The 15,155-nt window shown below is 38.4% G+C and overlaps 1 protein-coding gene across 1 annotated transcript; it reads left to right on the forward strand.

The window, feature by feature from the left end:
• The first annotated feature begins 69 nt into the window (after positions 1 to 69).
• On the forward strand, positions 70 to 13,517 carry LOC124110893. Its single transcript, XM_046470357.2, has 5 exons — positions 70 to 137; positions 1,079 to 2,535; positions 5,326 to 5,495; positions 7,485 to 8,258; positions 10,819 to 13,517. The coding sequence occupies exons 2-5, from the start codon at positions 1,185 to 1,187 to the stop codon at positions 11,128 to 11,130; spliced, it is 2,607 nt and encodes an 868-aa protein (XP_046326313.2). The 5' UTR covers positions 70 to 137; positions 1,079 to 1,184; the 3' UTR covers positions 11,131 to 13,517.
• The last annotated feature ends 1,638 nt before the right edge of the window (positions 13,518 to 15,155 follow it).

A 15,155-nucleotide genomic window follows, 5' to 3' on the forward strand; every position in this document is an offset into this window, starting at 1 on the left:
AAATAAAGGATAAAATTGTTTCGGATTTATTCATCGATGTGCGTTTTATAATTACGATTAACTTATCGACCTCCAAACAGAAAAGAGTTGTCAAACCTGTGTTTAGACGATCGTGTTTACACGCGAGCAATGAAAAGGTAAACAATGTACTATTTGTTTGATTGTATTGTGATGGCTGCTACATTTATTCATTGTGTTCGCATGTTGCCCTTTTCGCACGAACTTGATGATGCTTTGGTATTTGTGGCAAATTGAGAAGCACAATTCTTGCTAGGCTTACTGATCGTTGACTTATTGATTGATTTCTCATGTTCACGTGTAAGGCTACACGACTGTAGGTGTTAGTTCTTGTGCAGCTCAGTTCTCAGTTTATGCTATATGATAACCTATGTCATCTGCGGAAATTTGTCTCATTCATTCGTTTTAATCATTTAGTAATTTTGTCGTTTGTGAAACATTTGTTAAGGATTCGGTAATTTGTTTACATACGTACAGCACATATACAATTAGGACTCATCTCTATTCTATGCTCTATTTTTATTACTACTTATTTGTAATAGAATATTTTTTATGGATTCCGTTCCAACATCTTTTAGAGTTAGTGCAATATATCATACCAGAGACCATATCGGTATATGGCCTCTGATCATACTAAAAGACCTGTTTCCACCTACTAAAAGCATATACGATTTCCAAATTAACAGGCTTATATGGGATAAACTGCCCTTGGAAAAAAAATTAGTTTGTTCCAAAATGGTATTTTAAAAATATATTATTTGCTTACTTAAGTGGTATTCTAAACATAAAATTGCATTTAATGCTGTGAAAAGTATTCCTGAAAAGCCTCTTCCTCTATTGGTCATGTTATCAGAGATACAAATCACATCGACCAAGACATTAGTATATATTATTGTTATACAGATATAAACATGAGTTGGGATAGTTCCTTTTCCTATTTGGGAATTTTTGCTGAAATTTGCTATAGGCTTGGGGCTGAATATTGGTCTCTGAGAAGGTCTTTGTAAATTCCTGAGTAAACATAATAAATGTGAATAATTCCTTTTCTATTCATTTCCAGAAAGTGTCCTGTTGGAATGCCAGGTAAATACAAAGATAGCAACACTAGGACATTGATGTAGGACAATGGCTATCAAGGAGCCATTAGAGTCAAACTAGCGACATCCATGTTCACCTTCCCAGGCAATGTTGACACGATGGTGTTAGCACTCAACCGATGGAGGAGAACAGCCAGGGGGAAAAAGATACTCCTCATCCTTGCTGCTGGTTTAATCATAGTCATCATCAACATCATCTGTGGTGTCAACTTCATGGACGCTCGCTACCCAGTTGACTACAATGCTGATGACGACTCTAATCCTGTTGCCACACTGGACAAAAACAGTGAGAGCTACATCAGAGAACAACGCCGACGTGAAAGACTCCAGATTTTCCAAAAGATTTTCGAAAAACAGAGTCGTAGGAAATCACAAATCAGTAATCAGACCTGTCAGCATCCTCACTTGGATTTGAAGCATGATAGCAACAAAGAAGCATTCCATTCTATGCCTCCCTTGAACTGTACTGGGAAGAGCTTGTTTTACTTGCACAACCGTGTTGCACGGCTTAACAGAACTGTGCTACAGGGTAAGGAACTTGGCAAGTGCTTGTATTTTGGGATAGAACGAATGACGGATGAATTCTTTACCTACACTGAGAGCCTAGAAAAGACAGCACCTCCATATGATCTCATATTAAATCATGACTTTCTGAGGATACAGTGTAACTATAAGAGCACCGAGGAAGAAGAGAAAAATATAGACTATCCTGCGCAACGAAGACTGATGTCAATGGAATTTAGGCACCAGAAGAAAAATATTCCAAACAGCCATAAAGACATTCATCAAACTGATTTGAAATATGATCATGATATACTTGACAAACAAAATGCCAAAGATGTGATACGTTTTTCTCAACAAAAAGCACCTGTCAACAAAAAATCAAATTCTTTATTGGACCAATTGAAAACTTGGAATCAATCAGGTACCGGTACTCCACAGGGGGGTCAAGGTCAAGCACGGAAGTTGCTGCAGATGAATTTTGAGGAGGGTAAAGCTGGGGATGAGTTAAAGGAACCGATGAACGGCGCCGGCGACATCATGGCGCCATTTCCAGGGGGAGACTCGGACCAGTTTAATCCCGGGATGGGGCCGGCTCTAGACGACAGTGAAGGATTTGACTACCAACATTTTATGGGAGCTGAATGGAGTGATAAAGATTTTGATCAGTTTCTTGTTCAAGTTGTTCCAAAGCAAGAAGTGTTTGATAGAATCACCAAAGCTAAAGCCAAAATGACGAAGCCTTCGTCCAATATGAACATCCTCATTCTAGCCATGGATTCCATGTCGCAGTTGTCCTATCAGAGGAAACTGCCACTGACGTATCGATACCTGAAGGAGGAGCTAGGGGCGACTGTGCTGGACGGCTACAATATTGTTGGTGATGCTACAACCGCCGCTCTCATCCCCATGTTAACAGGTGAGGCCAACATTTTATATGAGGGTCGTCTGGACCAGACAATCCAGTGATTGATATCATGAGTATCGATCCACGCAATTGGGATCGATGACATGCATCAACCAAGTCAGCGAGCCTGACCACACAATCCCGTTACAGAGCTCCAGATAAGCTTTTGGTGTTGTGGGTATTTTACCCATGCATTTTAAAATCATTGGGTAGCAGTAATTCTATCTGGGTATTCAAATTTCTGTTACCCACTAGTTTTTACACATGTGGGTATTTAAATTAAATATTTAAAAACACTATTCATCTAGTCCCTGCAAACTGGTGTCATGTGGGTTGAGAGCTTTATAGGACTCAAAAATACCAAGAAAGTGTGATGGCAAATGATCATGATGTAACTGTCATCGTTCAAAATAAGTTGCTGATTTGCTTATCGAATACGCAGCGTTACCATGGGTTACTTCGCAATATTTTGATGATACGCACAAGTTTTAATTTTGTAGCGTATCTGTAATGTTCGTTGCGTATTTGATACGCTTGGATTTTATTTTACTGCATATTTCTGCATTTCTGATGCATATTTTACGCAGATATGCAGCTTATCTGGAGCTCTGATATGAGGGTCGTCAGTGTGTGTGTTACAAGTCAGTTCTGTTCAGTAGTCAGATAAATTTGGGGTCTTTAGTCAGTAGTCAGTATTTTTTCGGTAGTTGGTTAAAAATAGCCATTTCTAACCGTGAGCAAGCTGTCAAGATGAATCTAAGATGGGGAATCATCTCGGAATATCAGTCGGTAGAGAAACATGGGGACAGCTGATTCTGCTTTTGTTTCCCTACTGCAGACTCGTGAAGATACGGGTAGAATAGGTCTTCAGCAACCCATGTTTGCTGTAAACAGCGACTATGCTTGTCGTAAGAGGCGACTAAGGGGATCGGGTGGTCAGGCTCGCTGACTTGGTTGATGCATGTCATCGTATCACAATTACATGTACCGATGCACATGATATCATGTGATATCAATCACTGGATTGTTTGGTCTAGACTTGATTATTTACAAACCACGGTCATTTAACTGGAATATTGCTAAGTGCGGTGTTAAATAACAAACAAAACAAACAATTATCTTCATGATCTTTGACCCAATTTATTATCGTATTTTTCCGGTATTCTCCTTTAAAACAGAGTTGACCATGCTTGTCGTAAGTGGCGACTAACGGGATCGGGTGGTCAGGACGTGATGGGTCTGTATCATGCCTAGGTTTGAAATAGGAGATATCCTCAAATTTGAAAATTGTTTATGAGTTCTGACCTACGTACCTTAAATTCTTGGGGATTCTGTTCGTATGGGGGCGGTTCACACCTGTTCTGTCATTAGGTAAATCTTTCCACAAGTTAGTATTAAGGAGTTATTTTTCCTTGCTTGAACAGAAGTGCTTGATGAGATGCAAGGAGCACGGGTGGCCCAATCATCTAAGTTGTTTCCCTTGGGCATGCTAGAAACCTGTGGGTTCGAATCCAGGCTCCCCCCGATTATGTTTCTAGGCTTGTCAGCACCATACCCGTGCTCGTGGGTTTCACCGAAGTGGTAAACGTCTGAGACCTGCATCACTTAGGGCTTTCCTCCCACATTAAGCTGACACGCTGTGATATAACTGGAATATTGTTAAAAGCGGCGTTAAACCCACTCACTCACTTGATGAGATGAGGCGACTATGCTTGTCGTAAGAGGCTACTAACAGGATCGGGTGGTCAGACTCGCTTACTTGGTTGATGCATATCATTGTATCCCAACTGCGTAGATCGATGCTTTTGATGTCAATCACTGGATTGTCTGGTCCAGACTCGATTATTTACAGACCGTCGTTATATAGCTGGAATATTGCTGACTGCGGCGTTAAACAACAAACAAGCAAAATATGAAGCAGAAATGTGCGTCCAGTACACACAAATGTATAGAATGGACACAGACAAAATAGTTTTTATGTTAATTATACCAAATTCTTGACAAAAAATATATAGGTCCTGTAATTAAAGTAATTATAAAATCTTACAGTACAATACACTTCGCCGTTTTCTCACTTTACAGGACCCTCATATTTGTGTAAAATACCCCCCAAAACTATTCAAAACCCAATTTCAATTAACTTGCGTACAGAAACGCATAAATGAAATGAAAAACTCAATTGTTTGAAAACAGCACGCGTAAATGCTCAATGAAGCTTTTTCAACATACGTACAACAAAGCTAATTTCCGAAACAATTACGAGTTAATTTACTTTCCGAGTCAAGCCTATGTTTAAACCGTTATATATATCTGAAAAACTATTTCATTTTTTAAAAATCTCAAAATGTTCACTCAGTTTGGGAAAAACCCAATAGAGTGATGAATAGATGAGTGAAAAAAGATTGGTTACCCAACGAAAAATGTAATAACCCAATTAAAATAGAAACCTTCGAGTAAAAACTCAATTGCTCAAAAAATTATCTGGAACTCTGGTCATATTTCCTATAAGAACTAGCCTAGTGGTTAAAGCGTTCGCTTGTCATGCCAAAGACTTGGGTTCGATTCCCGACATGGGTACAACGTATAAAGCCCATTTCTGGTGTCCCGTGCCGTGATAATTGCTATAATATTGCTAAAAGCAGCGTAAAACCATACTCACTCACTAAGAACTAATTAATATATTAATCAATTATTGGGAATCCCCTGGACCTGAATTTTGTAAGAAAAGGTAAAACCACAGTGTGTTGAAACTAAGGGCAATCTGACCTGGCATCACTGTGAAGGGGTGTTGCTGTGTTGCAGGCAAGACGGAGATGGAGTTGCCGGAGGTACGGAAGGACGAGGAGGATGCCAACTTCCTGGACGTGTACCCCATGGTGTGGAACCGCTTCAAGGAGGCTGGCTACGCCACCATGTACGCCGAGGATGAACCCTCCATCAGTACCTTCAACCTGCGCTTCAATGGATTCCAGGTGACATGACAGCCTATCCGACACACAAGGAAGGGGGCGGTCGGGTAGCCTAGTGGTTAAAGCGTTCGCTCGTCACGCCGAAGACCCGGGTTCGATTCCCTCATGGGTACTATGTGTGAAGCCCATTTCTGGTGTCCCCCCGCCATGATATTGCTGGAATATTGCTAAAAGCGGCGTAAAATCATACTCACTCACAAGGAAGGGATTACCGTATTCGACGTAATAGGTGCCCATTAAAAATAGAGGGCTCTTTTTAGAATATAAATTTTGTGCAAAAAAACAGACTTGAAAAAAATGAAAGATCATAAATTTCGTGGTTTATGCTGACAGCCTGAAATTTTACAAAAGAAAGGTCTGTGTGTATTATACACGACAGATATATTTTTCCAGAATTTAATTGCCCATATTTAAGGGTGCATATAACATGTATAACACACAAGTGCGTATTATACACGAATAAATAAGCCTTGTGTACATTGATCAATCGGAAGGGGTTCTAATTGGGATTGTTCACAAGCCAGTATACACGTATTAGCAAATATCGCTGTGGGAGCTTATTAGAGTGGGGCGCTTATTGCGTCGAATACGGTATGTATCATATCAAACACTGATTACAAGTTCACAAGTTGCAAACTGTTTATTGTTTATTAGTTTTCACATTTTGATCTATCTTTGGTGGCACGTGGTCCTGTGTACAGCGTACAGATCACAAATCAGGTGAAGTTAAGTCGGAGAGTAGTTGGATGGGTGACCACGTTGAGCAGCTTGACACCTGAGAGTTTCTAGGGCTTCGGTCCTGCCCCCACACTGAAGCACATGTACCACGTGTGGCGTCTCCTTGGACAAGTGACTTTGTTCGAAATGTGCCTCTGTTCACCCAGCAGTGAGTGGGTACCCGGTAGGATGAGATGGTAATGTGACTGTTGACCTTCTAGGACCTTACGGGCAGCTTTGGGTTGTATACTCCCCAGGGAGCTGAGAATGAAAATCGAGTGCTCACTGATCCGTTGACCGGGGTAATAATGTAGCACTTTGAGCATGAATTGCTGCATGGAGACCAGCGCGTTATAAGTGCACATTATTATTATGCCTGGGGTCTGCCGGATTGGTTCTTCTAACTTGAAACAGTCTGGTGATAGGGCTGAGTCTGAAACATTAGCTAACTCAATAGTCCAACAAACGGTTTAATGACAGTGCCTTCAGAGCCTTATGAAGTATGATACGTGTTGCGATACGATACGTATCCTTATGCTATAGGTGTGTATCATTTGTGTAGAGTTGTATCATCGAGTTTACTCATGTATGAGTTTACAAGATGGTGACTGGCCGGTCAGGCAGAGATTTTATGACGCTTAATTGTAATAATGTTTCAGGGACTTGGGTGGCCCAGCAATTCACTCTAGTTGTCCACGTCTGAGTGTTTTGCTCACTCGTACCAAAAATAAGGAAGCCTTGGTGCTTACTGGCTGATTAGAATCTTCGCCTGGCACAACCTGTGCTGGAGTGTCATCAGATATTTTTGCAGAGAAGTATCGTATCTACGGAAGCCTTTTAGAGCCATTTGTCTTTTTGGTTTTTTTCTTGAAATTTCAAGGTACTCACTTGAAATTTCAAGATGCTGTGTTAAAATTTCAAGATGCTAAGTTGAAATTTGAAGATACATACCGGTTTGTTGAAATTTCAAGATAATCATCTTAAAATTTTAAGATAATAAGTTGAAATTTCAAGATAATGATCCTAAAATTTTAAGATATTAAGTTGAAATTTCAAGATACTAATTTGAAATTTCATGATATTAACTTGAAATTTCAATTTTTCTTGAATTTCAACTTAGTATGTGTCTTGAATTTTCAAGTTAGTACATGTATCTTGAAATTTCAAGAAAAAACAAACAAAACAAATGACCCTAACAGGTTTCCGTATGTGTCAGTGTGAAAGATCAGATTTTATTGAGACTGACTCAGCAACTTATTTTCTCCATGTTTTCAGGAATCCCCCGCTGACCACTACATGCGGCCATTCTGGCAGGCTATCTGGGAGTCCAGCCTTCGTTCACAGAGTCCGCGGTACAGCACCGGCACCACCCCTCACCACATCTACCTGCTGGACTATCTCAAAGACTTCTTTGTCAGCTACAACAATGTGTCGAGGTTCGCGTTCGGCTTCAGCGTGGAACTCACCCACTGGGACAACGACCCTGGAGAGTACATGGACAGAGATCTTGTAGACTTCCTGCAATTTCTTCAGAAGAAGGGTTACCTTGACAACACAATGCTTGTCGTCATGGGCGACCATGGCGCCAGATACAGCAAGGTGCGGAATACGGTGCAGGGAAAGCTTGAAGAGAGACTCCCAATGATGTCGCTTGTGATGCCAGCGTGGTTTCTTCACGAATATCCACAAGCTAAAGCAGCTTTAAAACGGAACAGCAAACGTCTCACAACACCGTTTGATATTCATGAAACATTTTTAGATTTGTTGAATCTGGAACGATTGACGGTTCCCATTAATCCAGAACAGAGAGGGATGAGTGTTCTGAGAGACATTCCCAATAACCGGACATGTGCTTCAGCCAGAATAGACATCCATTGGTGCTCTTGTCTTCATCAAGTGCAGGTCAACCTGGAGGATAAGTTTGTTATGACAGCGTCCGAGGAGGTCGTCAACTACATCAATGGGTTGACAAGGAAACTTCGTGGCAACTGCACGGAACTAAGTCTCAAGAGAATATACACTGCTTACATGGTGTTGCCTAATGAGAAGGTAGGTTGAAAAGTCTGACAAGGTTCCTCATAGTGCTGCCGTACAGTGCTCCAGATAACTTTTTGAACAATTGAGTTTTTTCCTCGAAGGGTTCTATTCTTATTGGTTTATTTCATTTTTGATTGGGTAACCAATCTTTTTTCACTCATCTGTACTATTTTGTTTTTTACCCAAATGAGTAAACATTTTTAAATTTAAAAAAAATGAAATAATGTTTTAGATATATATATAATGGTACTAAATATAGACTTGACCGGGAAATTAAATTAGCTCGTAATTGTGTTTTGGAAATTAGCTTTGTTGTACGCATGCTTAAAAAGCTTCATTGGGAATTTACGTGTGCTGTTTTTATACATTTGAGTTTTTCATAAAATACATGCGTTTCTGTACACAAGTTAATTGAACGTAATTGGGTTTTGAATATTTTGGGGGGTATTTTAGGCAAATACGCAGTTTATCTGTAGCTCTGGCGGTAGTTTCTTCGTTCATTGACACCTCTGTTTTGCAGTGTTCTTCTGACCGGTAATTAACAGTTTTTAACCAGTAAAATTAGGCTTGGACCGGTAATTCATGTGACTGCCAGTCCCTGTGGGCCAGCAAATAAATAGAGGATTCATCACGAGTGTTTTTTAATATGGGAAATATCAACCGAGTCTTAGTTAATCGGTATTTGCCGAGCCTTTGGCGAGGCAAATACCGATTAACGGGACGAGGTTGATATTTCCCATATTAAAAAACACTCGTGATGAATTCTATTTATCATTTTCACATTTTTACTTCCAAATTAAGGAATAATTGCATTAAACATTAACATCAGCAACTTGTCGAAATCTTACGTATAGATCGTGCGTAGTGATACATGTTTTCCATAGCCATGTAAACCAAAATAAACAATTCGCTGAGAAAAAAAGTTCCTCGGATTATTTGAAACAAAATACTTGAACAGACTTTTGCAGAATAATTGAAACTTTAATAACGGTAACAACAACGATTCTGTGTAATCTGATTATATCTCTGGTGTAACTTCACTTATAATATATAGTTTCAAATCAAACCGCTCGCTCTTCCGGTTATCTAATTTGCATATCTAATTTGCATACTTATGTCATTGGGGTATGACATACATGTTTTTATGTCATAAGCTTATGTCATGGATAAATGCTTAAGTTAAATGATAAAGTACCTTATAAATCTTTGTTGTTGAACAAAACATTGCAGATATTTTTCGAACTAAGTCAAGTAGTCTGTTACAAGGTTTCCCCTTGTCTATTATCAGTGCATGGCAATGGCATTCAGCTTTGCTATAGGTTAAATATATATTTGTTGCGACTTTTTAAAAAAAATATTTAGAAAAAAAGAAGGTAAAATTGTGACTGAACTTTGTGTGAATAACACGTAGTTCTAACTAAGTTACTTCAGAGATGACGTCATTGCATTGATGCAGAGCTCCAGATAAGATGTGTATCTGCGTAAAATACGCATCAGAAATGCAGAAATATGCAGTAAAATAAAATCCAAGCGTATCAAATACGCATCGAACATTACAGATACTCTACAAAAATAAAACTTGTGCGTATCATCAAAATATTGTGAAGTAACCCTGCGTATTTGATTAGCAAATCAGCAACTTATTTTGAAATTATATATGGGCATTCTGTCAACCTTGCCAAACTCCATGGTGACAGTTAAATCATGATCATTTTCCATCACACTTTCTTGTGGAAGTATCGTGGTATTTTTGAGTCCTATAAAGCTCTCCAACCCACACGACACCAGTTTGCAGGGACTAGATAAATGGTGTTTTTAAATATTTAATTTAAATACCCACATGTGTAAAAACTAGTGGGTAACAGAACTTTGAATACCCAGATAGAATTACTGATACCCAATGATTTTAAAATGCATGGGTAAAAAACCCACAACACCAAAAGCTTATCTGGAGCTCTGTTGATGTACATGATGTCGACAGGTAATTTGTAGATGGTTTTTTTTCTGTTGAAAGTCACAACTGACAAAAATTAGATGGGACTGGTAATGGTTAGAGTTGGAAGTCGAGCAGAACTGGCAGTTTCAAAAGCTGGCGGGAACACTGCTGTTTTGTCATTTTTCAGCTTTTTGATTCCATCTTGACTTAAAATAATTAAAGAAACATCACTTCAACCACTGATTCCACCTTTCACTTTGATTTCACTTTGAACAGGACTGTCCAGTTTTAATCCTGTGGGGTTTTCGGGGTAAAATATAGGTTCCACAACCCATGCTTGATGTAAGAGGCGACCAAATGTGTTGGTTGATTGTAACTTGGTTGATTGATGTCATCGTATCCCAATTGCGTGGATCGATGCTCATGATGTCAATCAGTGGATTTTCTGGTTGAGACTTGATTATTTATAGACCATAATCACATAGCTTGAATACTGCTGACTGGGGAGTCAAAAAACAAAACAAAATCAAAACAAATCATGGATCAGCGAGTCATTATGTCGGCTTGACATTTTTAATTATAACCTCAGGAAAAAAATTATGTTTTGTACTGACATTGCCTTCACCATCTTCGCAGGTCCTGAAGTTCCAAAAATCAACTGACCCAGATGCGAGGAATGCTAATTTTAGTAGATCGGTTGACCTTGACAAAGCTCATTATCAAATCACCCTGGAGACGAGTCCCAGCGACGCCATCTATGAGGTTACAGTTCAGGTCGACTTTCGGAACGAGACGTACCACTATCACGTGACTCCGGAGATCAGCCGCCTCAATCTCTATGGAGACCAGCCCAAGTGTATTCAGAAACACCATCCTGACCTCAGGAAGTACTGTTACTGTCAGGAATTTGTAAAACCAGACATCCAGGTCAGGAAGGGAATGGCTTAGAGCCCAGTGTGTTCAGAGACACGCTCAAATCTCTATAGGTTGGGTTTGGAAACCCTTTCCCCCTACTGACCTGCATTGGGAAGTGCTGTTTTTGTTGGGAGTGCAGAGCTACAAATAAGCAGCGTATTTGTGTAAAATACCCCCCAAAAACTATTCAAAATCCAATTACTTTCAGTTAACTTGCGTACAGAAACGCATGCATTAAATCCGGACCCGAGGGAGCAACCATTTAATTTTTTTAAGGTGGGGGGGGCTTGATTTTATATATAAAAAAATCTAGCCCCTGTTTCGCTGAATTTGTTTTTCCATATGCCTCACATTGTAGAAAAAACAATAATGTTCCCCTTTCTTGCAGGCAAGTGTCCAAAGAATGTAGTACGTTATTTTATCTATATAAAACTTTTTTTTTGAGTACCTGTTTATGTTGAAAAAATATCAAATCCTGAATATTACCAAAACTAATGCTGATCTCAAACCAAAATCTCCACCACAAACCCTACCCCCGGGATCTGCCACTGGGGGTGGGGAAGTGTTGGGAGATCAGGCCAGGGGTCATGGAGAAGGTGCTTAGAGTCGACAGTTGCCAGTGTATGAAAACTATGTATTAATATAAGGCTAAAAAAGATAATAGTCTTTGTTCTCAGGCACCGCGTGCATCATCATAAAGTTTGCCAAACGTTTCGATTTTATTTCCATTTAAAAAAAAAATCCTTAAATATTCCCACTCCAACGTGGTCAATTACTGAATTCCAGTATTTTACATTGTACTCATCAAGGAATACATTTATGTAGGGAGGCCCTTTCCAAGGTTGATTGTGCACAATTGTATATTTGGTTACACAATTGTATATTTGGTTACACAACTGTTTATTTGGTTACATACTAGTTTGAACACAAATCCATCTGCCCCCACACACTTTATTTTCAAAAGCCATTGCCTGAGAACCAATTCTTTTATTTGTTTAAGCCTCATCATTTGCAAGCAGTCCAAATGATCCTATTAATTACGTCATGTGTTCCAAATGAAATATTTTGAGATTCCAAAGTGAAAGTATTGTTGCATTTATGTCCAGTTGCACTATTTTAATATTTTACAAAGATTATGATACTCTGCTCATGTCAGATACAGATAGGCTAACCCCGGACGTATATACAAAGGATAGGAAGCCTGCAGTGATAGCCTTCGCCGATGTGCGCCGCGCATCCGGGCCAAGCCAATCGACAACACATGTGAAAGACCCCCTCCCGTGAGGCGAGAGTGGTCGAACGTTGGTCATCTGGCGCTTGCGCAATGCCTAGTTTATCGACTTCCTTAGTTACCCAAACTTCCGGATAATAGCGCGTGTCAGAATTCTATACACGTCTTTGGGCTAACAGACTTTGTGGTTTTGGGCCAGTTTGCAGAATATTAAAGTATTTGTTGAATTATGATACTCAAGATACCAAATTGGTAAAACACGATGAATGGCCAGATTACAAAATAGAACCCTGATTATCCAAACAGTATTTTACAAGTGAAATAATCCAATCATGGATTTCTATCATTGGGATGAATGAATATTGTTTTACGCAGCATCAGCATTTTTCCAGCTATTCACGGAGATCTATCATTGAGAGCTGTAATGTCCTCTGACTACATCTCGATGTCCCAGCAGTTATTGTCTGGATTAACAGGGGCCAGATTAACAGGGTTTTACTGTGCACAAAAGAGTAAATGGCCAGTTCACAAAATGAAATAGTTTTATTTATTTACAATGTAAATGTTGCTTTTTCTACAGAAGGTACAGATATAAGGTCAGAGAAATTATGGCCAGTTTGTCATGTTTACAAAATATAAACTTTTGTTGATTGTAGTGAATTATGATGCTTTAGGTCTATACTAGGGGTGTCACGATAAATGGAAATATCGATATGTTGCTATTGGTAAGCACATAAAGTCAATAAATCGATTGTTAAATCAGTTTCTGATCAATCGTGTCAATTCTAGTTAGGAATATCGATAGTTTAAATTGTATTTACCATATCATGTGATTGAGTCACCAAAACACGCTCGCGAATGCAGCCGAGTGAGGATTAGAGTTAACTGCCCTTGGTGCTTAGCAACCGGTCTTTCTTCAAGTAAAATGGCGGAGGGTGACAGTCAAGTGGAGTTTGTGACAAATTTGGGTGGAAAATCGAGTGTTTGGAAGTCTTATGGTTATCACATTCAAAGGAAACTTCACTTCCAGGGTTTAATTTAACTCTAAAATCAATCTAAAAAGATACGCTGAAAACTATCGATATTTATCGCAATAGTTGCTTGCAATATCAATAGTTATCGCAATAGTTTCTTTCAATATCAATAGTTATCGCAATAGTTTCTTTCAATATCAATAGTTATCGCAATAGTTTCTTTCAATATCAATAGTTATCAAAATAGTTTCTTTCAATATCAATAGTTATTGCAATAGTTTCTTTCAATATCAATAGTTATCGCAATAGTTTCTTTCAATATCAATAGTTATCGCAATAGTTTCTTTCAATATCAATAGTTATCGCAATAGTTTCTTTCAATATCAATAGTTATCAAAATAGTTTCTTTCAATATCAATAGTTATTGCAATAGTTTCTTTCAATATCAATAGTTATTGCAATAGTTTCTTTCAATATCAATAGTTATCGCAATAGTTTCTTTCAATATCAATAGTTATTGCAATAGTTTCTTTCAATATCAATAGTTATCGCAATAGTTTCTTTCAATATCAATAGTTATCGCAATAGTTTCTTTCAAAATCAATAGTTATCGCAATAGTGATTTCCGGACCAATAGTCACCCCTAGTCTATGCACACTAGCTTAGACGTATCATCGATTCATACCCAACTTCAAAAATTATTTGTGGAATGATACTCCAGAGATAAATTCACTAGATATACAAGATAAAATGGGTAGTTTTCAGTGAACACAATATTTGTTATTTTCAATAAATTATTATCACATTTATACTGAAGATATTTGATATTAATGACTTTGACAGCTGTTTGGAGATCCATTGCCACATCTGTCACAATTTTCCTTACGTATTGATGTGGATAATTCATTGGCTGTGAAAATAGATATTTATGTGTTTGTTTGCCTTTGGAAATTTGAACCAGTTTAAAAACTGGAGGTTTTTTCATTGGGTCGAACAACAAGATCACAGTCTGTTGTGTTAGCCACAAGTGCGAAACGTGAGTCGAAGGAGTGGAACATCTTTTGTGGTAACCTGATACATCTGCTGATGTGTTTCTCGTGTGTCAAGTGTATAAAATGTGTACCAGTTTAAAAAACTAGTGATATATATTGATTGACTGAGTCAAGGTTGATGTCACGGACTATACCACGGTTTGGGTATAGTATTGTGTATTGTATTTTGTATTATTGTATTATTGTATTTTGTATTATTGTATTATTGTTTTGTATTTTGAGGGGAAGGAATGGTTATTACTTCGTCATGGAGTTGGAGAGTATTACGTAAACTTAGCTCAGTAGGTTTACTTGCTTATAATTGATTGGCTGTTTTAAACTTCTGCTTCTGATTGGTTTGAAAGTATTTTAAATACTATTCAGAAGCTTTTTGTTACATTAATCATGTTTTTTTAATTTGGGATGCCTTATGGAAATTTGATTATTGGCCGCTATGTTTTGTTTTAAAACCACAAGCCTGTTTTTGAGACAATGATCGTTCGTTGTAGGTCAAGGTCATCCCCAAGGTCATTGCCTTAAAGAAACTGAATTATGGACTAACTTATCAAGCTTGTTGGTCACTGAAACTTGGTACATGCTTTTTGCTTTTTAGAGAGCTAAAAAGGTCAAGATCACTGTAACGTTTTATGAAGTATTTGTGTCATTTTGTATACCATGCGTTGTACTTATATGGTTGTACAATTTGAGTACTTACATCACAAGAAATGACAATCTTATCATCTTATCAGTTGTATGTCTCACTATTGATGGTGACCTACTTTCATCGTATCATGATTAGTGTCTCAAAATACGTAACCTGCC

The sequence above is a fragment of the Haliotis rufescens genome, unplaced genomic scaffold (assembly GCF_023055435.1).
Source record: "Haliotis rufescens isolate VD_foot unplaced genomic scaffold, xgHalRufe1.0.p SCAF_47, whole genome shotgun sequence".
NCBI lineage: Eukaryota > Metazoa > Mollusca > Gastropoda > Lepetellida > Haliotidae > Haliotis > Haliotis rufescens.

Excerpts from the sequence above, each read along its gene's own strand:
- LOC124110893 (XM_046470357.2), top strand. The coding sequence starts at position 1,185 with ATGTTCACCTTCCCAGGCAATGTTGACACGATGGTGTTAGCACTCAAC. Across the intron at positions 2,536-5,325 it reads TCTCATCCCCATGTTAACAG|GCAAGACGGAGATGGAGTTG; the intron begins GTGAGGCCAACA and ends GCTGTGTTGCAG. Across the intron at positions 5,496-7,484 it reads TGCGCTTCAATGGATTCCAG|GAATCCCCCGCTGACCACTA; the intron begins GTGACATGACAG and ends CCATGTTTTCAG.